A 25,795-nucleotide genomic window follows, 5' to 3' on the forward strand; every position below is an offset into this window, starting at 1 on the left:
ATAACATTTTCTATGATATAAATAATGCTACTACTTATTGTGAGAATGTTTATATATTCAAAACCTACATTGAATAGGTAAAACCAAGGAAATTTGCTCTTGAGGTGTGACATCTACATCATCACAAATTGAAAAGGTTTGAAATACTAGTAGGAGTTGGAAATGGAAATTTGAATTCTCTTAACAAGCTAAATCAGAAAAATGAGATAGTGGTTTCTTTAACCTTTTCACACCTGGGATTTGAACCAATCCCAATATTTCTATGGTCAAGTTGGACCTCTGGATAGGAAAATGGGATGAAAGGGTTAAAATGAAATAGTAAATTCCTTTTGTGTTTTGAAATGACTACACAATACTGCATTTATGCAAAACAATGGTATTGACGTGCATAGGATTTTTTTGAACATTTTATTTTTCATCTCTAGAAATCCCTCTTCAAGAAGAAGTCTAGGATGTCTATTTAGAGTCACAGGTTGAATTTCACCAGCAGCAAACATACATCATTAAGTCATATAACTGAGTCACTTTCATTCTATGCTCTGAGGTGTTTGACTATTTTCAATCTCATTATTTTCACAGAAGACATAGTGGTCACATCACAGGAAAATCTGAAGACGGACTTGCAAGGGCAATATGTTTAGCATTTTTTCAAAAATTATTCTGCACTTGAAAAATCATTTATGCATTAAATAATTTTTTCCTCAGTGGTAACCAAACATAGCAACAATGGGATTGATAAATGCATCACAAGGAAGCTTAAGCCTTGTGTTAGTGCAAACAGAAAAATGTTCATGATAAAACAGCTAGTTATCATAGCTTGAGAGTATATCAAACGTTGGTATACTTTGTAAGTCATTCTTGGCGTTAGACTGCTTTTATATTATTGATAGCTATCTTCATTAGTATCAGAAGCAGATTCGGAGATTCCAACAAAGTTCAATGTCACCCTTTAGCTTTCCTGATAATGTAGCAATGTCAATCTAAGATTTTATACTTGGTAAGTTTCATTATATCACTTTAAAGTTGACAAATGGAGCATTTCTGGTCAGCACAATTTGAACACCGTACCTCTAGGGTTGGAAAGGTAAAAACCTCACGTACATGATAGATAAAACTGAACGTGAATACGTACATGATTAAACCTTCTGGTAAAGGCCACAATGTTTGGTGCAAGTTTGTGTTTTTCTTTGCTGGACCACGCACAGCTTGTAAGTTCCTGAAATGGAAGACACACATTGTCATGGTTACAAAGGATGTAAGGCAGGATTGGTTCATGGATACTTCTAGAAATAGTATATCTTTATCCGTGATGTTTCACAATGATCACAGATACTGTAGCCATGTTTAACAACAGATTTCAATTCAAGCCTATTTAATTTTGCTGGATGTCAAAATAAACTTTTTATAATTATTGATTCGGAGCTCTAAAAAGCCATAGAAGATGCTTGAAAAGATGAGCTGCATTTGTTGGAGAGAGTCACTGAAAGTTTTTGCCTTGTTAAACACTGAAATTGATGATGATGACAGACTGAAGCTAAGGACAAGATATCTATAAGTAAGTAACAATATTCCTGTACATACCCTAATAAACATGTACAACATATCAATACAAGATTTTACAGGTCCAGATCATCCACATCTGCTCTCATTTCATTCTAACATGATTACTGGCTGTGTATATATTTTGCTAGTCCTACCCACAATCGCATGGTCAAGTCCCTTTTAAAATTTTTAGGAAGAATGGTACACATTTTTGACAGTACATGCATCCTCATTGTGAGTACACACTCTATTCACCACTCTCAATTTGATAGCTGGGCATAAGATCTTTGAGGTTTGGTTTTCATGACAAATCATCATCACTTTTAACTGTTCAGTCTCCCGCAAATTATTGAAAAACTTCTAAAAACCCAGATTTGCCAAAACATTGAACAATTAGCAGTGTGTTTGTATTTGACAAGCTCATATTGTGAGTGTGAGTGAGAGAGAATGCCTACCTCTGGATGAATAGCCTTGAACACTGGAATATCTTGAAGTGTTATCTGGCTCTGCAATCGAGATTTTAACCTCATCATTATCATCATTATCATTATCACCATCATAATTATCAATTCATAAATACTGACAAGATTTTATATTGTGACAAATGACATCTTATAAACAATGTCACTGGAAGGTTATTTGAAGAGGTTGCATTGACATTGTTTTTGTCCTTGTTAAAGTAAATAAAGTCAAATATATACGAGTACAAATCTGAGGCCAAGAAAATTCTTGGCAGATTTCTTTAGTTGACACAAGATAAAATACCAATGGTCTCAAATTGAACAAGAAATATCAGATAGTATTAGAAAAAAAAATTCAATTGTTTTCGTCTTCAGTGATTGTTTGTGATTGGTTTAAGGGATTAATTTGTAAATAACAAAATCAATTTGTTTGGAGAGCAAGAAAGACATATCTATGCTGTTCAAGGAAATATAATAACATACTGCTTCCTTCTCTCATTTTGAAGAGTGTCAAGTTAATAAAAAAGTTTGATACACATAGACTTTTCATTAATATCAGACATGTTTTACCACGTTTTAGTTGGTGAAATGACTTACAACACAATACAAATTTGTCTTTTGAAATATACCTCAAATATTCAATGTAAACCTTTGCAGTTCAAAGGTCACACACTGGTTTCTCACCAGCTACATGCAGAAAACACTGTACAAAGGTATGACAGTTAGCATTTTGGTCGATGTATATAAGTTGAGAATGGAACACTGAGGGACTACAGGGAATTATGCGATTACTTACAGCAAATTCATCTGGAGTAACCCTGAGCATATCAAATACAACAGCATCATAGCTCTTCATTCTTGGCAGTGTCCACCGACTGTCCAAAGAATCCTGGCTGCCTCGATCCTACCAAAAAAGGAACAGAGTTTACCATTTCTTTGTTAAATTGAGGAAATTGGAACAGGATTTTAGCAGTGGGTTCTTCCATCAAGTAATTAAGTTTATGGCTGTTGTCATTCTATATTCATTTACACAAGCAATACTTCTGATATTGAAAAATAAGAGACCTGCCATGAAGCTGAATGAAAAGTTTTCTGTGTTTCCAAATTTCAAATGTTTAAACGGCTATTGCCTTTGTCTCTCTTGCATCTGATCTGATATCACAATACAGCTGGTAGTCGTCTGGAATGTTACTACGGTATAGACCTGTTCATTCAGGAAAACTAGCCAATACTATGGTAGATACATATATTCCTCAGTTATTAAAACATTCATACAGCATGGCTGAACAACATGGCTCCATGTTTAATAGATTACACATATAGTTGTAAGAGTTCACACATAAATATCAAATGTAATACTTTATAACTGTCGAATACACACTAATTCAATGAAATTTTCTCAATTTCCTCAAACTATCAAATAAATATTACATACCCACAAGATCAATGATATTTGAATTTGTCTACTGCCGTTAAAAACTGGATTATTTTGCACTTGGGCAAATGAGGAACATAATGGCCTGACCTCCACCTGTCTTATCAGTTTAACTGTGTACAGACTACCCGTATAAGCTGTAGTGAACTTTTCATAAAATTGTGATTCTGTTTATCAGAGTGACATAGAGTACTACCGGTACCTTACATACTGCTATAATTGCTTGAAATATCAGACAGGACATCTTGGATTTATAGGACAACACCAATCTGCAGGTAAAATAACCGCAGCTTGTCTAGATGTAGATCCCTGTATACGTGTACCTATCAGGTCAATAATGTGTTGGCGAGTGGCGTCTTTTGCTAGGAAAGTTTCAAAATACTGACGCAAAGTGTTTACATATCAACTTATCAGTACAGTCACCAATCGCTATCATTTTTGTAAACAATTAGGCAAGTCTGGTCATTCTACTGGGGAAATTCCCTAGATAAATTCCAAAGAATCTTTTCTACGAAATGAAGCATGTCTCGAAGCATCCTCCAGCTGGATTTCAGTTATCTCCTATTGTAGATCACTTCCACAATCTGAATTCTTCTGACAAAAAAATTCAAGATGGCCTTCAGAAGTATAATGTCATTACCCTTTTGAACGATCATTAACCGTTACCTTACCAAGTTCATATTTCACCATCAGGTCAAGCCGGTTAAAACCAGTGAAGTAAAACATGTCCCATGTTTTATATTTTGAACAAGTCATTGTTGATGACATAGTACAAATTTGGCAGTAAGCTTGGCATTGTGTCAAGGTTACAAGCTGTTGGTTGCTTGTTTTGATAAATATGTTTTCTAACATATTAGATACATAGATTGTATCTATAAACAAACCAACATGCATCAATGTATGCCATGGTGCATTATTCTTGTACCAAGTTTAAAAGACAGTCATGTCTGAGATATCTGCATCAAGAAACGCAAAGACAGACACAGTCCAATCTACAAGTTCTTCCAGACTTTGTTTGTGGAGATTTTAATAAACAGACTTGAAAATTTGAAGGTTAATATGTTTACATACTGTAACATGAATTTTACAGTCAAAGTCTCTACAATATTTCATGTTAAATGCCATTGGGTGATAATACTGTAGATCTGGCTCAATACCCGTATTTACCGACTTGGCTCATAGGAATGGGATACTGTCTGGTAGGGAAAGAGTTAAAAAAGCAATTGATGAATTGACGTGGCGAAAAAGTTTGAATGAAGTCAAAGGACAGAAAACTTTATAATTCTTGCCTGGTGTATTGGACCAACAATGAAAATTGACAATAGAATTAACACCATTAATAGAGGTCATTTAAAGTTTAAGTTGACACAAATTGTACATTTGGTATTGATGCATGGTAAACAACAAGGCTGATGTGATATCTGTCCTTATTCCGAAACTCTACATGTATGATTAATGCATGTAGTGCAACAATTTTTTATACGCTGTTTACACACAATAACCCTTGACCTGGCAATTCTTGTCACTGATACATACAAACATTATTTGTATATTGATGAAAAATTCAACACTAATATTGTCACATTCTTGTTTTTAAGTACCACATTGCTGATATAACTAATTTTTTGTCTTCTTCTGTTGATTATATTGTTCGGACTGAAAAATGTTTTGACACATTCTAAAAATACGTAGTTCAATGTGTTGCTTGGAAGGTCATATTTCTCTCCGTTCTGGTCTGTTACTATTTATACTGTTACATCTCAAGGGTGAATTAGAATAAGTCTCCTGAAAGACATCATTCCTACATTAGAAAGTACAATATCTTTTTTCTCCTCAAAATTTAAATTTCACAATTACAAGACATCTGTTGAAAGTGGAGTCAAAAGTAGGCAGTAATTTTTCATAAAAATTGCTGGCCAAAGTATCTCACGTCAGTTCCATTTGCTTTAAAATGTATTGGTCCAATACCTACCATTATTCTTAATATGGACATTAAATTTGAAATTTTAAAATGTTACTTCATATCAGCTGTTGTTTTGTTTGAACTTGAATTTTTCATAAACTGGTGTATTTGGAGTTGTCATGGGCACAGACGTGTGCACTACACAGAATACGATGCATTGAGCCAAGTATGTCATTTGAATTCTATCACCATCACAGCTTGCTAAATTATCAACCTCTGGCGCAGATACATGTAAAATGACGTTTAATAACAAAAATTTCCTTTACCGGGAAGTTGGACTATAAAACTAAGTTGTCAGAATGAAATGTTGGATGAAAAGAATTGACACATGAATCTCCTGACTAGATGACAATGGCCTCTCATCAGACACTACCTAGACTAGCTGACAATGGCCTCCCATCAGACAGTACCCAGATTACAAACACAGTAAAACGAAATATGAAATGGTTATCATCATGAGAATCATGCCTACCTCTGTCACCACCATCTTTGGTGTTGTTGGTCTGACATCATCATCTTCACATTTGTCATATCTAAGGGGTTTATGGGGCTGATTCATTGCACCTAGTCAAACAAATCAAATATGACATTTCAGTTTTTGTGGCAGCAATTTAAGTATTACATGTCTTCATGCTTAGCATGAATGGAATGCCAGTCACTTTTTTCTATTTCCGATTGAAGGTTGAAACTTTAAACCTAAAAATACTTGTTTGATTTCTTTGATACAGTAAATTTTCCAGTAGCATCGAGAAAACAGTGGAAAATATTTGATGTGTACAAGGCTGTGATAATAACAGTGCCATCAATTCAGCATGAAGGCATGATCTTTCATGAAAAGAACATAAAGTTTCAGCCACTATAACTGATATGAATTTCAGTGACATTGTGTCAAGCTTTCCCTTTATGAGATCACATTTCAACTAATATAAAATCCCAAGTTATGTCCACCAAAGCTGATCTTTCTGCCATCCAGTCAGCAGGCGTGCTTGGTTTCATGGCTGGTACGCAAATGATTCACATGCTAAAAATATATTTCCCACTTCAAACTCTCCTGCAAATCTCAAGTCTCACAGAAAAGAGTAATAATTAAAATATATACATGTAGGAAATGAGGATGGTCAAGTCAGTTCTACCATCCAAATGTTGAGGCAATTTCGATTTTAAGATCTAAATCAATACTTTAAAATCATTCACTCTGTGTACAACCTCCCTTGTTATTAAAATAATCAAATAAAGCATTTTAAAAAATGCAGAGGAAAAATTTCCTATTTAATAAGTAGAGACTTCAAAAAGGTCTGGGGAAAAATCTTTGGACAAAATCCATGCGCTACTTTCTGATACATATCAGACGAACAGCCATTTGAAACTATCAGTGTTGCCATGGAAACTGGCAAAACAAGGCAAAATGTTGTTCATTTGATAAACAATAACACATGGTCCTACACAGAAGATATGCAATTTAGAGTAGCTCTGCCATGATTCAAAAAAGTAAATGATATAGCAATTGACTTGTAAAATTCCAAACTCAGATTTGTTTATTTTCTGTATGTTCAAAAAATATGAAATGTGGAATGAAAGAAAACCTCCAAACTTCAAATGAAATATCAAAACCTGTCAACATACTGATAATTATCAACTACTATCTTACACCAAAGTGCCATAACGAATGAATTAGAGATTCACTTTGAGTTTTGCACTAAGTTGACAAACAGCATTAATTTGTATGCAATTTATATAAATTTGTAAATACTAGTACAGTGTGCTAGTACATGTATGTTCTACAATAACATTCCATGTCAATATTAATGCAGAGGTGTTTCATCCATTAAAGTGACTAAATTTTCAAAGACAGGCAGTAAAGGCTGAAAATGAAAACTGTGATATAGTGGTATCCTAAAGGTACATAAACAGAGCCAACATGTATGTTTAATGTCTGTCATGTTAATAATCTTCTCCAGTACTGTTTAACCATCCAGTTATCATGTACGTAAGATTTGCAGTTGCATCTATGCAATTAGGATTATTAATATTTTGCACAAGCAGTTGGCATTAAGGCACATTTGACACATCTGCTTTCACATTCTCAGAAAATGTATAAAATTACTAAAAATATTAAAATATTGACCAAAATCTTCAGCAAAAGCACATAGAAAATAAACATATTGGAAATACAATGCTCACCGCGTCGGCCCATGATGTTGATGTCATGATAATGTTGAGACAAATGAGAATCTCTGAAATGAGTATTTTGTGAAGTTAAACTGTAGACATGTGGATGTAAACAGACTGCAATTCAACTCTTACGTACTTCCTACACGTTAAACCATTAGACATCAGTGAGTCATACAGATTATCACTGCATGCACTGTCACAACCATTCGTTCAGACAGAATCATTCAGTATTATGTGAGCTATTTTCTGTTCACTGATTGGTCAATGTTGATGACATTTTTATTCACTCACACTAGAAAACTGTAACAGCTGGCTGTTATGATATAAATGGGTATTTACATAACAACTGTTTCCAACAAAAATAGCACACCCATCTCTGACGTATATAAATATCCATATTTTCATAAAATGAATCTTTGAAAATAAACAGACCATACATCCGGTAATGCCATATTTGATACAGGTAGAGACGTTTTAATACTTTTTTCCTAAAGTGATACACATTTGACTATACTATTATCACCTTGCCTTATTTGGTAATCATATATATTTCACTTTCATTTGATGGAATTTACATCTTGTGTGTCAAAACAGTAAGTAATTCATGTATGTCTTATTTGCAAATTAGGAAAAAAAGACATATTGGGAGCAATTATAAAATGTGATGGAACACAATGGAAAAGAATGTTTAAAGTGATCTATGATATTGGTATAGAAAGATATGGAATGGAATTGGGGCTAAAAAAATTTCACATAGTATTACATGTCAGTAGATTATACTGAGGTTTGGACAAAAAGGTTTCTGCAAAGACAATCTAATTATCATAGCACATGATAAATAAAAGAATAATCTATAAATAGTGAACAGAAATGTATTGATTATGAAGACAACAGTATGGGTTCTTTGGTACAGTGGAATATACCCAGTATAATAATCTTATTACATTAACATGGATTATTAGACTCAAGGGAAAGTGGGAAAATAAACTCTAAATCACACATGGACAGAATTAAGGCAGGGAAGGATCAGGTAGCTGTTTTTCAAATGCAGCATAAATCTTTAGACAATTCATATTATTTACAGCAATGCAACAAAAACATGAAGTACTTTGGTCAGTTGCCGTTTATTGCACTCTGAATCAATTTTAAAAACATCAAAATTGTTTTTTTATTGGTAGTGCAGCGTCTGCCAGATTAAAGCTTGCTTGTACTGTTTGGCAGACCCTTGAAAAAACAATAAAAACCAGTGAACGTATTCATAAATAATGTCATCTCATAGTACAGATGAACTGGTGACTATTTCTGCAGCATGAACTTCCTCACTGACATTTGTTTGATTACTCAGCATTTTCTAACTCCCTTGATAACACTGTTTGACAACTGACATGCTGTATTATTGTTGTGGTCTGGCATGTTACTTGCTTTGACTCAATCACTTTCCCCAAGGAAGTGAAATTCAAACTTCAGAACCAATCCTACACAATATGCTGGACACACCACTGCCTACCTAGGAAGTAGAATTTCCTGCCCTGGGCAATGCTATGGAGAGCTATAAAATACAGGTATACATGTATGGTCCAAACACCATACTAACCTTTGACTAGGTCCACTAAGTCATTACAACTTCGACTTATCCGACGTCTCTCATTTTCACCCCATGCCTTCGCACGTTGGAAATATCCAATTTCTGGCACAGTCAGCATTTTAAAATCAGATTTGCTGCACAAGCATTGACAGAAGAGAAGCAGGAGTTGGAAATAAAATGTTTCTTGTTTCCTGGGGGAACTGCTTTGACACTGGCCACTTCCTACTTTGTCAACAAAGCTTCAAACAATTTGAATAATTGGCTGACTCATACGTCCAGATCCTAGTTACTTGAGAAAGCTTTCAAACACACCATGCTAGGTGGGCTTGTTCACCTTGCTGACTCTGTTGACAAAATGTCTCCCACTGACCATCAAGGACAATGTAGCTTCATAAGGTCAACAGAAGGCCACATAGGTGACTGAGTATTATCTCAAAACTCCTGTCACAAATGCAGTAGGTAACACTTGACACTTGCCCGCAGCTATGATTTGAAATGCTACCTAAATATACAATGCTAACAGCACAGCTAAGCTGGCTGAATTGACTAAGGAAAAGTATCAATTGCACTCAGCATGGTTAAAAATAACCTTTTTTTTCAGGTTTACAATATGTTTAAAAATAACCTTTTTTCAGGTTCTAAATTTCTTAATTTAATATTTTTTGCTTTCTTCTCCTCCAACTTTTTGACACTTTCTCACTTTCTGAACAGCTAGATAGATTGGTTGATACCATTCACTATTTATTCACTGTTTTCAGAACCAAAGTCAACACTAGTCAATAGCTCTCCATTCTAGACTTTGATACATGTAAATTCTTCACATTGTTAGATACAATCTTCCACTAATGACATTCAGAAAGTCTCACAGACAGGTCCATGAGAGCAACATGTCATGGCCGGGCATAACAGAACTTGCACAAGTACATAGTACATGTATGTGGGAGGTTGGGGATTTTTTATACGATAAGTTATAAAATTACAACAATACCATGCAACAGACATCAAATATGTTGTCTGCCAACTTTGTCTCCAAAAATTGAACACAATAATTTGAACACATAATCTTGTCATAGGTAACAATAATTGTCACTTCGAGCTCTCCAGATGCACAAATACAGCACCTCTTCTCAGTGACGTGACAATTTTTACCTTGAAGAAGACCTGTGTGGTTGAAACATTGGTAAAATAACGTTTTTAACTGTAGACAAAGGGACTTGCTCTTTTCTTCAAACTTTCTAATTACTTCAAGTCCATGTCTCCTTCAAGTTGTTGCATCTACACTGTGGTTGGACTGATTTTAGCCATATCTACGAACTCTATTAACTATTATATCAATTTGATTTGTCAATGAGATGTTTACATTGACTCATATACAGGCCTTGATCAACAAGAATTCAAATTATGTTGGAACGACTGTCAGTCAGTCATGTGCCATTACTGTTCCTGGTGACAAAAAACTTGGAACTTAAAAATTCATAAATCAAAATCAACTCTATTTATATAATTTATTGGTGTAGGAAGATTCAAATAATTTTTCAATGACTGAATGAGAAACATGTCTAAAACATTTACAAGTAATAGTCGCGCCAGCGGCTTACTGACTACAGTACGCATGCGCAGATTCATAATATACTACGCGAGTAACCGGAAGTGTACCCGACTTAATTCATGGGCGCCGCCATGTTTTCTTGAGTGCTTATAAATAAACAAATACGAAACGTGCAAAGTATTGTTTTATAACATGCCATTAATAAAATATATCTCTTTTATTAGGTAGTACATGTAAGTATTACTATCCACCTTGTCGATGATACAAATATCATTACTATCACATCTAAAAAGTAATAACAGAGTGAAAACTATCATGCATATGAACAAGGACATACGCAAAGAGTGCGGATTGAAATATTGAATTTTCGAAAGCATCCTCTTTGTCAATAACTTGATGCAAAAATTGACAGATTTTAGACAGAACGCTCGTTTTCAGCTTGCAAGTGGAAGTTGGGCAGTGCAGTTGCTATTGCAACGATGATGATGGCACAATATGTCACTTGTTAAATACAATAGGTCGTTATCATGGTAAAAATTGCCAATTTATGTCCAACATTTTTACACATTAGACAGAAAATCTATACCAGCAGGGTCTGACATTGTGTACATGTGTGAATTGTTTACATCAGAGGGTAAGCTGGGTATATTGGTCCTACAAACGTATACAGCAAGTAACAATTAATTGCATTTTATCCTTTACTATTAATTATCATGAATCATTGAATACAAATAAAAATTCTAATCTTAACTCTTGGTGCAACACCAAGGGATAATCCCTATATGATATTATTTTATCATAAATTTCATACATAATTAACCTAAATCAGTTGATGTCACTTTGTTGAACAATCGGCAACTATGTGACACAAAGACCCTATCAGGCCCACAACGTGTTTTACATGTGGGTAGTTCAGGTATGTTACCTCAAAGTTAGGTCTGAAAGGGTTAATTGAGAAAGAGCTACCAAATCCATGATATAGAATTGTATGAATTAACAGACATGGATGAAACTACTGTCACAGCTATGTCAACAAACATTAAAACTGTAAAGGAATTTCATGTGGAAGTTCTCAGGACTTTGAATCTAAAATCATCTGTTGTTTGCAAAAAATGAAATAAAACAAAATTTCAGAAATGATACAAAATATATCCCGTTTTAACGAGTTAAATTTATTCTTCTGAATACTATCAGATCACTATAATGTACATGCAATTTGTACTCTGTCCTCTATAAATTTTATTGCCATATATCAGAAAAGTAAACAATATTCCGGTACATAGTTCATCAACAGAATTTGACCTCAGTGAACTCCATAAAATCTGAAGTATTCCCCAATTTTTACCGTGTGGATCATTTGTGTTTCAAATTAAATGAACATCTTAGAGGATTGATAAGATTGCATTAGATAATTTACCACAAGGACATTTCTCATATGAGAATGCCCGCATGTACCGTACTTGTAGTTTCTGTGGATGGGTATGTAACAACAAAGATTACCGAACTAGATGATCTGGCATTTTAAGGTTAAAGGTCACATTTATTGTACACAGTAGCGCCCTCAACAGCAAAGGCAACAACAGTTTGGTAGAGTGAGGTACTAGGTACATGAATTATTACATCTGCAATCAGAATTGTCCAAGCTACTAAGTATCAATTCTACTATCCAATTAGTAGATGATAAAGAAGACTTTTAACAATATTAATGTAGACGACTCAATCTTGTATTAACTGACAACTATTTTTCCCCATGTTGATCCAAAACTATGTTTCTAATCAGCCTTGTATGATTTATGGATTTTCCCATGTTGATACCATTTCCTACCAAATTTTAATGCCCACAGTTTTTCTGCTTTGCCTGATTTGTTCTGCAAATAAATCACATCAACTTTCATGTGAAGACAAAACTAAATAACTTTGTTGATTGCTGTTAAATTTGCACACATGTACCTTGCTGATTACAAAATGTCAGATAGGCCGAGAAATGTGAGCAGTCAAGGCAGGTCACTTAAAATTAAATGAATCAATTTTTTACAGAAGACTGCATGAGATATGAAAATAGACATATTATAATGGTCTTTCACTACATTACTTCATTAGATATTGCAATGGTGAATTTGAGAATATAGTTCTAATCTGTTCACTCTATTCAACTTACTGGTATGTCAGTTGAACAGTCATCAAAAAGCCGCTGTACAAATCAAAATTCATTTGGCTTGTTCAATCACATGATTCAGCAATGACATGGGAAAAATTTGTACATCTCTCCTGAATGAATTCCCATCACCGCTGCACAGCAGCAAATGTACAATACAGAGACAAATTTAGAAAGACTGCATTTACCCCGAGTACTAGTCCCTGTGTATGGTTTCATCTCTACTGTTTTCGGTGTGAGATCAGTTTGATTTCATCTCTACTCTTTTCTGTGTGTGATCAGTTTAGTTTCATCTAGAGCTAATATTTTCAGTGTATGATCAGTTGATTCCAGGGAAATGGTAACATAGACCCAGTAGTAAACAAATGTTTGGTTGTTACTAAAGCCATAATTTTTTATGTGTAGCTCAGCAAAAGCTTATTGAGAAAAAGTTTTTCAAATTAGTGACAAGTAATTTGACATACTGAAAGTTTCATACCAATACAAGTTATTCCAAGTGCAAACACAGTACAAAGATAAAGAGGTCTACATAGACATTTAAGAGTGCTAGACAAAGATCGACCATGGAAATTTCCATTTTAAAAGGTGCATGTAATACAACCCAACATCAAAATTGTGTGACTTTGACACACTTTTCAGTCCCATGATGGTTATATATACTTTTACAACAAAGTTTAACAAGTCAACAACATACCTGAAATGTCAGTAAATCTGACATTCTTAACCTCTTCAGCCACAAATCGATGATATATGTACATTACGGATGTTTTTGATGGGGAGGCTCTCTTTTCACAGACAATTTGTCAGTAAGGGTTCCGTGTGATGTTTAACTGTATCTGCTACACCATGGTATTGTCAACCACTAGACATTAATGTTTCTTGTTGACTGTTGGTAACACTTGGCACTTGCAAACTGCTCAAAATTAATCATCCCTGACAATGCACATGCTTTAGTGACTAACAATAACATGTTACGTTGAACAACAAATCCAATGACGTTACTACTTTCTTTTTGCATTTAAAAGTAAATTATGAGTGTTTTGGTTTCACTTTCATCACAATGCCTGTATGGGATCCTCTGAATGTAAATGTACATTGTAACATTTCCTCTGCAGAATTACAACAAAGTCATAGTTTGTGTACTACTCTATGTACATTGTACATACGGTACAGTGTTCTGCATTTGATCAACAAATTATGCATAAATTGTAAAGCTGTATATATGAACCGATCCAAGTTCTACAGGACTTGCTAACTGTGAGACAGATATGTGTTTGGACAACTATTTCTCTTGCCTGTCGGTAAAACATGGAAGGTTGCCAGTTGATCATTTGTAAGGTGTCAAGTGTTCTTGCTGGTGTTACCAATTTAGAATATTGGGTCATAATTACCAAGAAGCTTCCACAATGTTATCACAGAAAGGAGTCAACCTCTGTGATAGGAGGAAGCCAACAGTGTCTTCTTTTCTAGTCTCTTAAATAAACCTGGTTTGATGTTTGTTTCATGTACTGGATTCACAATGATACTGTATCTTAGTCATAATTCTACTTTGTTTTGATCATGCAATCATGAAAATTCTCATTATTGTTGAGTCTGTTCTACTGCTGTTTTCAATACTGGGCATTCGTGATGAATGACGTTAATACAACAACTTGCAATCCCACTACATGTATGCTAGCTTCACGGGTAAGCATGTACTGGTACACGCACACTGGCCTATGCAATAACTATACATTCACTTCTACTTGCTACTATAGCCCTACAAATCTCATAGTGTTGGTCATTCTTGCAAGACAAGACCGTATTTTTGTTCCATGATGTCAGGTAAAAATCAAGCCTCATGTTGTGACACCTTTCACTGGGGCGGCAAAGAGTCAAGAGGCTTACTATGATGTGTACTTGTATGTTTTACACAGAACATGCAGATGACCAGCTGTGCTCTATAGTACTATTATATCAACTATACTCTTACATAATTATATGACCTGGGCTACCATTTTATTGAGTTACTATGCCAAACATGGTTTTAGATCTATTACCATGCTTACAACACAAACCTAATACTTTGGGTTTTGTGAAATGCCACACAGATAGATTTTAGAAATGGCTATGATGAACAAGACCAAGTATGGTACTTTACTGTCTCTTAACATATGCTTCATGGTTTTCTGGAAACAGTACATGTGAAATTTTGTCATAATGTTGGAATTCCTTGTCACAAATCAGGTAGAAATCTCAACTTAGCTGAATATGAGATCCATGATAGAAAGCAGATGTGATGTGAGGATTACTTTAGGTCGTACTGGTTAATTTGTACATGTACTGGTACAAGATGTACAGTATGTGCAGCACTCACAATGAAGACATTATCATGCAAGTCATTATCTGTCAGTATTTGTTGATTTGCCTTGAAAAGTTATGTTGAACACAATTTCAAGCCGGCATTGTGCTTGTCAGATGCTATAACTAGGTGCAAGAGATGTGAAGAACTATCTATGACAGACCATATAATCATTTACGTTGAACATTCAGAGTGATAATTATGGGGAGTATTGGAAGGAATAAATGAAATTTGCCCTTGAAAGTGTCAATACATTGAAAATATTACTTCTTTCCTTGGGTGCACATGTTTTAGAGTTAATGCAGAAAAGTGAATTGAAAGTAGAGAGATTTGTTTAATAGTACACTTACCAAGGGAATATAAATTAGTAAATACTTCTGGTAGGTGAGTTATAAGCTTCATCAAGTGAAAATTATGCAGCATAATTGTAATTTGAGGAATCAACAGACTAATAAAAAATTGACTGTAAATGACTCTTGAACTCACACACCAGGGAACTCATCTCGAGGAAAGATACATGTAAAAGAGACGTCTTTCCATCTGCTTCCTCAGCCTCTTTCTGACCAAGTTCAAATCTAGTTACTAATCTAGTATTTTCCTTCATGAATTTGTCAACCTTGTCACAACAAGAACTCAGCATCTAAACCTCATCAGAGTAGTTCAAATATTCCCAAACCTTTTCAACTTTTATTTGTCCACCTTGAAACCTTGGAAGAACTTTTCCACACATTTACTTGTTACAGAACAAATATTTGACACAATCTGGCCTCCAATCATAAATTAACTTCACAATACTATTACAGTAAAAGTCCTTTCACATGTTTTATTACCAAAAATGAACTCTGGCCTTGAACTGCAGGAAAATATTGAGCAGGAAGCAGTCAATATTCTGTAAGCAAATTTTCTACTGCAAAGGTTGTTTCCAGGGTGTGAAAAGCAACAAGGTTGAACCACTCGTCAAATCTAATGCTAGCCAAGCCTGAGTAAACTGGACCTTATAGCAAAGATTAATAAAACTTCAAGTCAAGCAGTCCCTTTGCTAATCAGAATAAGCCTGGTCAAATGAAATAAAGAGTCCAAGTCATGTGTTAAATTCACATACAAGCAGAGATATAGCACATACTGATACCGATAATGAATAATTGTGTTTCGTCATATCTTGCTGACTGTACAAGGGATGATTCACTTTCCATTATACACACAAACACATTGACCACATACACGTAAGATGACATACATGTAGGACACTCTTGTATTATAATTCATAATTATTTTGTTTCATGAAAATACCATTCCCTGGATTGTTAAAAAGAAGTCTAAATTATTGTCCCACAATTGCCATGGATAAGAATTGTGAACACTTTGAGGTTTACCTTAGGAATAGATTATCATGATATCATTGCCTCCCTGTTTTCTCTGTTCAACCACCTCTTTGACATTGCATATCTTAGACTTTCATCAAATATTTATACTTTTGTGCATTCAACAATTGAAAGTTTACTCTAAAAAAATTCACTAACAATTTTACTCTGTTGCTTTTTTTTTATTTTAGTGCATGTCTTCAAGGAACTGCACGGTTAATATGCAGACATGAAGAGAATCGATCAAGTATCTGGGCAATCCTTTTATCATAGTATGTATATATATATATTTGTTCATAGTGTATCTTCATTGTTTGTAAATAATATACACTCATCAAATTTTCAAAACATTTCATAATTATTACCATCATATCACACCAAAAACTAAAATACTGCATGTCATGATGAGAGGATGTTAAAATTCAGCTTGTTATAGGAACACATGGACGATATCAACATAACAACTGACTGATACACAGTATCAGTATGTGATCTGTTTGGCTACAATTTCAACACACAAGTACAGCATAAAGCACGGTCTGTTTGTTCTGGAGTGTTGTCTTACCTGAACTGTATTGAACTGCATCACAGCTTCATCATAAACAAAGCAGTATGTTGATCAGACCACACAATGTGGAGATTCTGTGCTGGCAAGAACAGTCAATGACACAGTCTTATCACAGTGCCTGTGAAGAGATGCAAAGACAAGGTAAGCACAAGTCAGGTTCTCATCTACTTCATGATACACTTACACCAAGCGATAACAACAGTGCATTCACATTCACTTTTACTCATTATTAAAGATGAAGTTTGACAGACAGTATGAATTGAAACTACAATGACTTGAGAATGTGCCGCCTGTGCATGACGAACAGTAAATCACCTGAGAATTCCAGGGATACTGTACTGTGATATCACATTGATATTACATGATCTGGAAAATGCTACAGATGTACCAGTATCTCCTATGGTGAGCACTTTGCATCTTAATCAAACTCAAACCATATTGATTGTCACAAAAGAGGTGCTCAAGACACCAACTGGACCTGGGTGAACCGTTTCCAAGACAATAATTGAGCAGCAAGAACATGATGTAACTGACAATTGGACAATTTGTAGGGCAGTACGTGCTTTGGAGGACCCTGGTTGATCACTGTGACTGGAGGGGGGACATTCAGAAAAACAGACAGTGCAGGAGCACTCATTTTTAAACCCGATAATTCAGCAGTAAACAGAAACCCTGGGTAATGAGCCTCGGAAATTGATAAAATTGATTTAATTGAAGCAATAAAATCATACCATCACTGTAGATTATTCTTTGGAACCTTTAGAACAACAATTTGTAAGTGTGTCATTTTTCTAACACAGGAGCCATAAAATGTCAGATAAATAGACTATTTCTTTATTATCCTCACACTGGAAAATAAAATGTAGGTGCAGCATTGCTAGGTGAATTTTGATACGGTAAATTTTCTATCAGGTTTGAACTCAATGTACCGCACCCAGTCACCTAGCAGAGAAGCCACAGACAAAATCTCAGCATAACTACAATTTATGCTCATTCACTTTGACATAATGAGCACTATGTGAACCAATATACCATTCACTGTACATGGTACATGTATGGTACAGCTAGGGTAATACTAAAAGCATTAAAAAATTTTGTTGTGCCGATGAAGACAGTAATTTTTGTTTTTGTATTTGTAGACAAGGAAAAGAAAGTGTGGCCAAAAGTGTTTTGATGTAGACAGATTATTAATGCTGGAAACTCTGTGATGTCAAAGGAGACCAAATAAGTTTGACAAGTTTTGAGAATGATTAAGGATTTCAAGATTGATTTGAAAATCCTTGGATGTTTCAAATTTATTAGTTGATTCACAAGAAGCCCTTCAATGCCCCTAAGAAAGGATGACATGGAGAACACCTAGACCAAAAAGAACGTGGAAAATAAAAAAACATCTTAAAGGTTTGGAAAGATGCCAATGTATGCAATCACAGACACATAACCTTTGATGAAGAGGTTGTTTAATTCCCCGAGTTTGAGTCTCTGATCTCATCATCTGAACAGTGACTCCACATTCTTGCAATGTTTTAGTAGTTATATAAAATCATGTGCAACTTTCCTTTTTTTGGAATATTTCTCTATTATTGCTATTATTGCTGTTCAGGTTCAGATTATGGTGATCTCAGTCCAGTATGGCCAAGATGATTTTAGAGTGCTGGGAGTGATTTGGTAGAGTCTGTTTGCCTTAGTTTACACCCTGTACATACTGAATGATACGACCATGCAACACAAGCAGATCTGGGATAGAAACTGAAACTTCAAAGAGTGTTATCTACATGTACAATCTTATCATTGGGCAGGAAACACATTTTATGTACTGAGATATTTAAAAGTCATTTGTGGCTAATATAAACTTATGGACAAGAAAGATAAACTCTCTGACATCAGGGCAGAGTGGTTTTAACCATAGACCCCATATCTTTTTTAGGGTCTTTTTTTCAACATATACAGTACAACATGTACATCTATGAAATGTACTTTTGAAAAGATTTTTGCTTGTAAGGGTAGACATGTATTGTTACTGTTAAAAGCTGGAAATTTAAGATAAGGACCTGAGATTTTCTATATACATGAATTGATGGAAAAGTTTGTAAATAAGCATTGTCTTGCTGACAGCATTCAACAAATGCTGACTTCAAACGTAACATCAGTTTGTCATTCTTTTATACTGTGACATTTGATCCAAGTTTCATATTTTCATCTGAAAACACATATGAAATCAACCATTTTATTTGAACTAATAACCTGGCTATTCTAAAATTTCTGTAGTCAGAGGGATTATGAGAGTTTCCTCCATGAGCAAACCAGTTTTTGTGTAAATTATGATGAACTTCCAGGGAGATAAACCATTAACTTCTCCAGTTGGTGCTTTCACTATAATCAAAACAAAGTGGCATCAGTATTTACAAATGTTGTCCTGAAAAGGGCAATGATTTGCAGCATCATGCTAAGAGGAATTAGTGTACTACCATGATGTCAACACACGCAGAGTCCTTGAAATATTCGCCACTTGCCATGTGACAGCATGCACAATGATTATTCTTTGAAAACTGAGTAAAATTATATCACACTGTTGACTATAGGCAGACTGTACATGTCTTTTAAATGAGCGTGACTTGTCTTCTAGACCTGAAATGAACATCGATTAATTGATTTGTGAACATAAGAGTTGCTGATGTCATAAGATGCATTTATCAGGTTCACCTTTTCTCTATGTGTTCTCCATGTAGACAACATTGTGTCAGCAAATTAATGTCAAATTAATGTCATTGTAATCAGTTTGGATTGAACTTTTCATCTGTCTCATTTCATTCTCCTTATCACCTACTTCTCTGTTAACTTTCACTTTCAACTACAAATTTTTGTAAATTCGATTTCAAAGTTGTTCAAAAGTCATTTTGATTGACTTAATTTCTTCTTTTCCCTTTCTTTAACCGTCCTTTTCTGTATTAGTTTTCATATATGGAAATTTTGTTGAACTTACAAAAGATTTGATGAATTAAATCTATCTGTGCTGCATTTCCATCACTCTTTGCTCTTTCTGTAATCTAGAGCTCTTCTAACTTTCTAAAACAATGAATTTATTAAATGTGATGCTGACATGTTTTGACTTTTTACAATACTGAAACAATGAAAGGATTTGATTCACTATTATTTGTAGATACCACAACATATGATATTTCTTATTAGGGGGGGGGGGGTAGATCTTTACCATTTTAGATGCTCTATTGCCCACATTTTACACTCCACTACATCATGTACTCTCATCAATATTTTTGGTCATAAAAATTACCAAAATATTACATTTTTTGTCCATCTTGATTTAACATGAATAAAATCAGACCATCACAACTTTCACACCCTAGATTTGCTGTCTACAACTAGTACAAGTACTGGTAGCACTCAAACCCATCCACTGGCCTGAAAAGATAAATTCATAACTGATAATGGTCTGCTATACTCATTGTATCCACTACTGCTGAGAATGGCTGATAAAGGTGTGCATTAACATAAGTGTCTTTGACCTCATTTGACAGTACTACGGCTATTTGATTGATGTGTTTACTCATCTTCCTCAGTGTCCTTGCATTCAATGGTTCTTGCTGCTTTTGTGCAGCAAATTTGAACAGCTCACACACATACTGGTACATGTACTTAACAGGGGTTCATTAAGACTGGACCGACAGAAACACTACCTACAGGTGCTGCCAACAAAGCTGTTCGTGCAAAATGGTATACATGTGCAGATTTTCAGCGGATGGGCAAATTTTAAAACTGATCAGCGGGCAGGGAGAAAAGGTTAATTCTTACAGTGGGCAGGGAAGAAATTTCAGTTTTTTCAGTGGGCGGGGAGAAAATTTCGGATAGTTGATATTGATACCGGAAAATGGGTAGAGGGAGGTGAATGCCGTGGTTTGTTAGAACTTCAGGGAAAATTAAACACCTTACATAAGAAGGGAGCAATGTCCAAAGTTTGAAATGATGAGTAAAACAGTCCGGTACATGTAGCTCTACACTGAATAGGGATGTACAATATTTAGTTACATCCATGCACTCAATGAACCCACACTGGGTGATAAACAGTTGCGTATATGAAATATACATATGGGAATATGTTCATCTAGTTGGCAATGGGGAACTTTCAGTGGTGGAGAGAGGGCAATGGGGAGCTTGAACTGTTGTGGGAAGCAGGGAGCCTAGATACTAGAGGGCAATGGTACCGGTATGTGATATGCCATTGAGACGGTTTATGAACAATTCCATTTTCCTTTCCAAATTCTAATGTCAAGGTAAAAAATATGTAAAGTCAATATATCAGCCTTCAAAACATGTTTTGCAATGATTTTGTAAAATTGACAAAATTAATCAGTTGGCTGCACCAGTACCTGGCTATTCTCCAGCCTTTGAGAAACTTTACACATGAGATCGAAGAAAGTTCATGTTGCCTCCCAGGAAAGGTTGCCAAAAAATGCTCATTGATAATTTTTTTGCAATTACATGTCTTGTGTTGATCCCATAATGTTGTTTATAGTTTTGTAATAATAAGTCATATTAAATCATGTCATATTTTCCATGGTCCAGCTGACCTTCATCGTTTTAGTTTTAGCACAACCTACAGGCTATGTGTACAAATGATACCATCCAACAATATAGGTACATGTATACTGAAGTCAAATTAAAGCTGCATCTGATCATCATGTGTTGTCAAATAAATGCACCAGTAAAAACAGCTGATTATTACTTGGGAGGTTAGGGCTTTAAATTTTAGATCAGCCCAGCTTTACACTTTTGGCAAATTATGTATGAAGTAAGGTATATGGTGGATTGTAGAGGCTGATTTTGTTCACTTCACTCACGTTCATGTATTGATTAATGAATAGCAGTGCATGCGCATCTTGTATATAAATTTTCACTCTTTAGTTTTTGCAATGTAAGACTAGCTTTATTTCACACCAGCTTTTATATAATTCTGTAATAAAAACTTCTCTTTTTTCACTACTCTCTGTCAGTTACAACAGTTAGTTTTTTCTCATATTTTTCTCATGATTTTTAAAATCAAACATTGTATCAATTTCTACATCTAACTTGCTGCCTTGATTGCTTAGATTGTAAATTAACCTACATCAGAGAGGTGATGTCCCTAAAAAGGCTAAACTGGCGGCGAACATAAATTAATATGTAGTGTCGACCCAGTACAGATTTAAGAGAAATTTATCGCAAAATATATGCAAATCATATTCAAATCACATGCAAATTATATGCAAATTACCCTGCAAACCAAACCCTGTAAACTAAACCAAGAGAACACTAACAATTCGCCATTCCCCTACATTGCTTAAGTTTTGCTGCAACTCAAAAATCTTAATGAAACTCTGGCTATAAAACATACATAGATTTGTATAGCAGGCAACTTGTTGCTGCATGCATTGCCCCTGTTATACCATGGTACTTTCAGTTAAAGGCTTTGATATTTTAAAATCCTCTTTCTCCCAAGTTGTATTTTAATGTTTTTTCTATGGTTTGCCTATGAAGCCTGATTCAAATATCTCTATTCAAGTTTGTGCCTGTGTCTTGCAAATATTCAGTTAACCTTTGAATATCTGTTGCAGTCTACATCAGTGCACAACGACTATAAGGCATGGCATACAGAAAACTCTAGAAATGAAGCAAATGACATGAAAAATCCTTAGATTACATAAATCATATGCTCTTAATAGAAGAGGATCAACTCAAATTTTGTTATGATCAAAAGTGTTTGCAATTACAATGTAAAATACATTAAAAAATTAAATTCATGGTTTAAAATCATGTTGAACGACTGATGATTCAAAGATGAACACTTGCTGAAATAGAGGAGAATACGGTCCTCTTCATGCAATATAATATATGAGATTATTATAATAAATTGGCATAATGCTTTGGTGCAAGCAATAGATATATGTACATAATTATAATTTCCCTTATTATATCTACATGCAAATGTGCTCAAGACATGGGAAAACAAAAAGATTACTCTTACCCAATGTAACCCAACAGTAACAGTAAAGTCCATTCATAGAACATGTTTTTGAATTTTAGTTGTATTTGATGTTTACGGTGGTTCAAGATAATTCCTAATTTAAAATTGGCCAAACATTAAAAACACTTTACTAAAAATAAAAAAATTGACTTTCCATGGCTATACACATACATAACACTACCTATGCAGCGTTGCATTGTACCACAAATTGCACTGGCCTCATGATTCAAACCGTTGACATTTGAAATTATACTATCACATGTTACGGTACATACATCTCCCAGCCCAGTATTGTGAGGGCAGTGTCATTACAGTGCTCTACAGTATCAATAGAGGAACCTGTCCAATTTTGAAAGTTTTTAATTTCTTTTTGACAACTGTTGTAGGTCAGCTGCACCAGAGATGCCAAAAAACAATATCAATGGGCAGAAAAACACTACAATTTACTTTCTCCTATTTTAAACTCACCATCTGGCTGTGGAATTTCGTCTTATTAAAACATGCTAATTTTACAGCCTTCCCTACTTCAATAGCGTTGATCGCGATTTCGGGTTTGTTACTAAATATAGCTGCACGCGCGCGACTTTCGGACACTATATGCAGAAATTCGGACAAATTTTGTCGTTGTATGCGCGGCTATTGTTGCAGCTTGTAGTCTCAGTTATCAATTCATACGAATAAGTGTGACGCTAAATAGCCTTTCTAACACTGGCAGGTTTTATTTTCATCGTTTATGCGGAAAATGCGGACAAATGTTTATTTATGCATATTAATGAGAGAGAACAGTGACGTCATTTGCGATCAGCGCTATACAGTTTAACCTTTTTGTTTTCAACTGTAAATTTAACTCAACTGCAAATTTCATTACAACAGTGAAATAAAGTAGATGCTGAACAGCGGATGATTCTGACACTTGTGTGTTTTCATGAATTTGAATGGCTTTATGGTATATTTACATATACAGAATCTCTCCACCAAAAGTTAGTAATTATCATTAATTATTCGAAGCAATAATGAATGTGGAAAAGTTTACCATAACCAGTCATATCTGGTGAGTTGACAGGTAAGGTCATAGTGATTGATGTTGGCAAATGTTTAGTTTCTTTGGCAGGACACGTACACTGTAACTTGAGCTTAGAAGAATGTTGAGAGATGCACAGTTCTCATGTGTCTCAGAAAATATTGATAAAGTCCAACACACTGCTTATAGCTGATGTAAAGGACATGGATCATACATGGTCATGGCTATTGCAAGTCCATGGCAAAAACACCCACATGTGACTGCAGTTCATAGTGAACTCCAATCAAGGTCAGCTTGACCTGAAATGAGGTCGGGTCATAAATATGGGTCAGCTTATTTAAGAGTTGGTGGGCCCTATCTCAGTTTATTTGTAGAAAGCTATCTCAATTCCTCTTTAATTCTTTCAGGGGGTCATCCAAAAGATTTTCTAGTCAAGATGCCATAAACTTGAGTGAAGCTATTGGTTACAGAATTAACTTTGCCCTACTAATCTGTACACATGAATATGGTGCTCATGAAATCATACTTGTGAAGGTACAATGAGTACAACAATTTCTTTTATTGTGACTGCCATCATTTACCATAAGTAGCAGTCACTTGATATTCAGTACTTACACTGTAACTAAGTTATCATTACAATATAACTGCAGTGCAAAACTCTGACATCATAAAATTATCAAATTTAATCTGCAGTAACAAACAGAATATAATGGAATCTAATTCAACTCTAGCACATGTAAGAATTATCTGTCATGTCGGAGTAGTCCCAGGATATCAGGGTAAATAGGCTTGATTCCTAAGACATTAATTTGTAATAAGAAAGTTAACATGACCACTATTTCCAATTACATGTACTTTACAAATGATTCAGATCGTGTGTGTACAGACTGATTTGGTAGGTGAATTTAGAAATTTCAAAATCTTATCTTGTAAACTTTACCACAACAGGATTTTTGTAGCAACATGTAAGTTGCTATACTCCCATTTTGGCATGTTGGAAGCTATTAACCCTTTTCCTGCCAAGTCGGTGAAAATCCGCTTGAAATTCGGTGTAGCTAGAATCTGAGCAGCCACGGCCGTTATCCTGCCAAGGCGGTGGAAATCGGGCTACTTTTTGGTACCCCCTTTCCTGCCTAGTCGACGGAACTACGTGTAGCAAACCCTTGCTCGCGCTAGGGGTCGTTCGAGGACAGGTTTTGGGCGAGGAACGGCGTTTGCTCTCGAAATGGGTTCACAGAGAGTCCAAGGACAGGGAAAGGTGCGGAAGCTACCCAGCCAGTCCCCCACCCCGGTGGGGGACTGGTTTTTTTTGGGGGACGAGTAGCGTACTTGGCAGGTTAGCACGTTGACGTATTCTAGCGGAGTTTGGGGTAACTTGGCTCTGAGGCACTACATAGATTGCGGCCGAAATTGACCGTCTCGGCAACGCTAATCTGTAAGGCAACCGCCTAAGACCGCCTCAGCTGGCGGTGCAATTTTTTGCCAATGGTGCGAGACGAAAATCACGGACTTGGTCCTGATTGACGGGAAGTGCGGACGGATTTGACGGACTCGCTTTCTCGAAGGCAACCGCCTAAGACCGCCTCAGCTGGCGGTGCAATTTTTTGCCAATGGTGCGAGACGAAA

General features: G+C 35.2%; 1 protein-coding gene across 6 annotated transcripts in view; it reads right to left on the reverse strand.

Annotated features, from left to right (window-relative positions):
• LOC139114751 (ras-specific guanine nucleotide-releasing factor RalGPS1-like) overlaps nucleotides 1-25,795 on the reverse strand; it is a 62,385-nt gene that overhangs the window by 28,724 nt on the left and 7,866 nt on the right. The window contains exons 2-6 of one of the 6 annotated variants that reach the window (XM_070676641.1): nucleotides 17,130-17,250; nucleotides 5,874-5,965; nucleotides 2,800-2,907; nucleotides 1,998-2,048; nucleotides 1,133-1,216 (exon numbers count right to left, since the gene is read on the reverse strand). In XM_070676641.1, coding sequence (XP_070532742.1) covers nucleotides 1,133-1,216; nucleotides 1,998-2,048; nucleotides 2,800-2,907; nucleotides 5,874-5,960 — 330 coding nt within the window. In that variant the 5' untranslated portion in view covers nucleotides 5,961-5,965; nucleotides 17,130-17,250. Of the gene's footprint in view, nucleotides 1-1,132; nucleotides 1,217-1,997; nucleotides 2,049-2,799; nucleotides 2,908-3,640; nucleotides 3,832-5,873; nucleotides 5,966-7,582; nucleotides 7,695-9,167; nucleotides 9,544-13,556; nucleotides 13,864-17,129; nucleotides 17,251-25,795 lie in introns of those variants that run through there. The other 5 variants (XM_070676638.1, XM_070676637.1, XM_070676640.1 and 2 more) reach the window with 5 other exon arrangements.

Source organism: Ptychodera flava, chromosome 16, assembly GCF_041260155.1.
Source record: "Ptychodera flava strain L36383 chromosome 16, AS_Pfla_20210202, whole genome shotgun sequence".
Lineage (NCBI taxonomy): Eukaryota > Metazoa > Hemichordata > Enteropneusta > Ptychoderidae > Ptychodera > Ptychodera flava.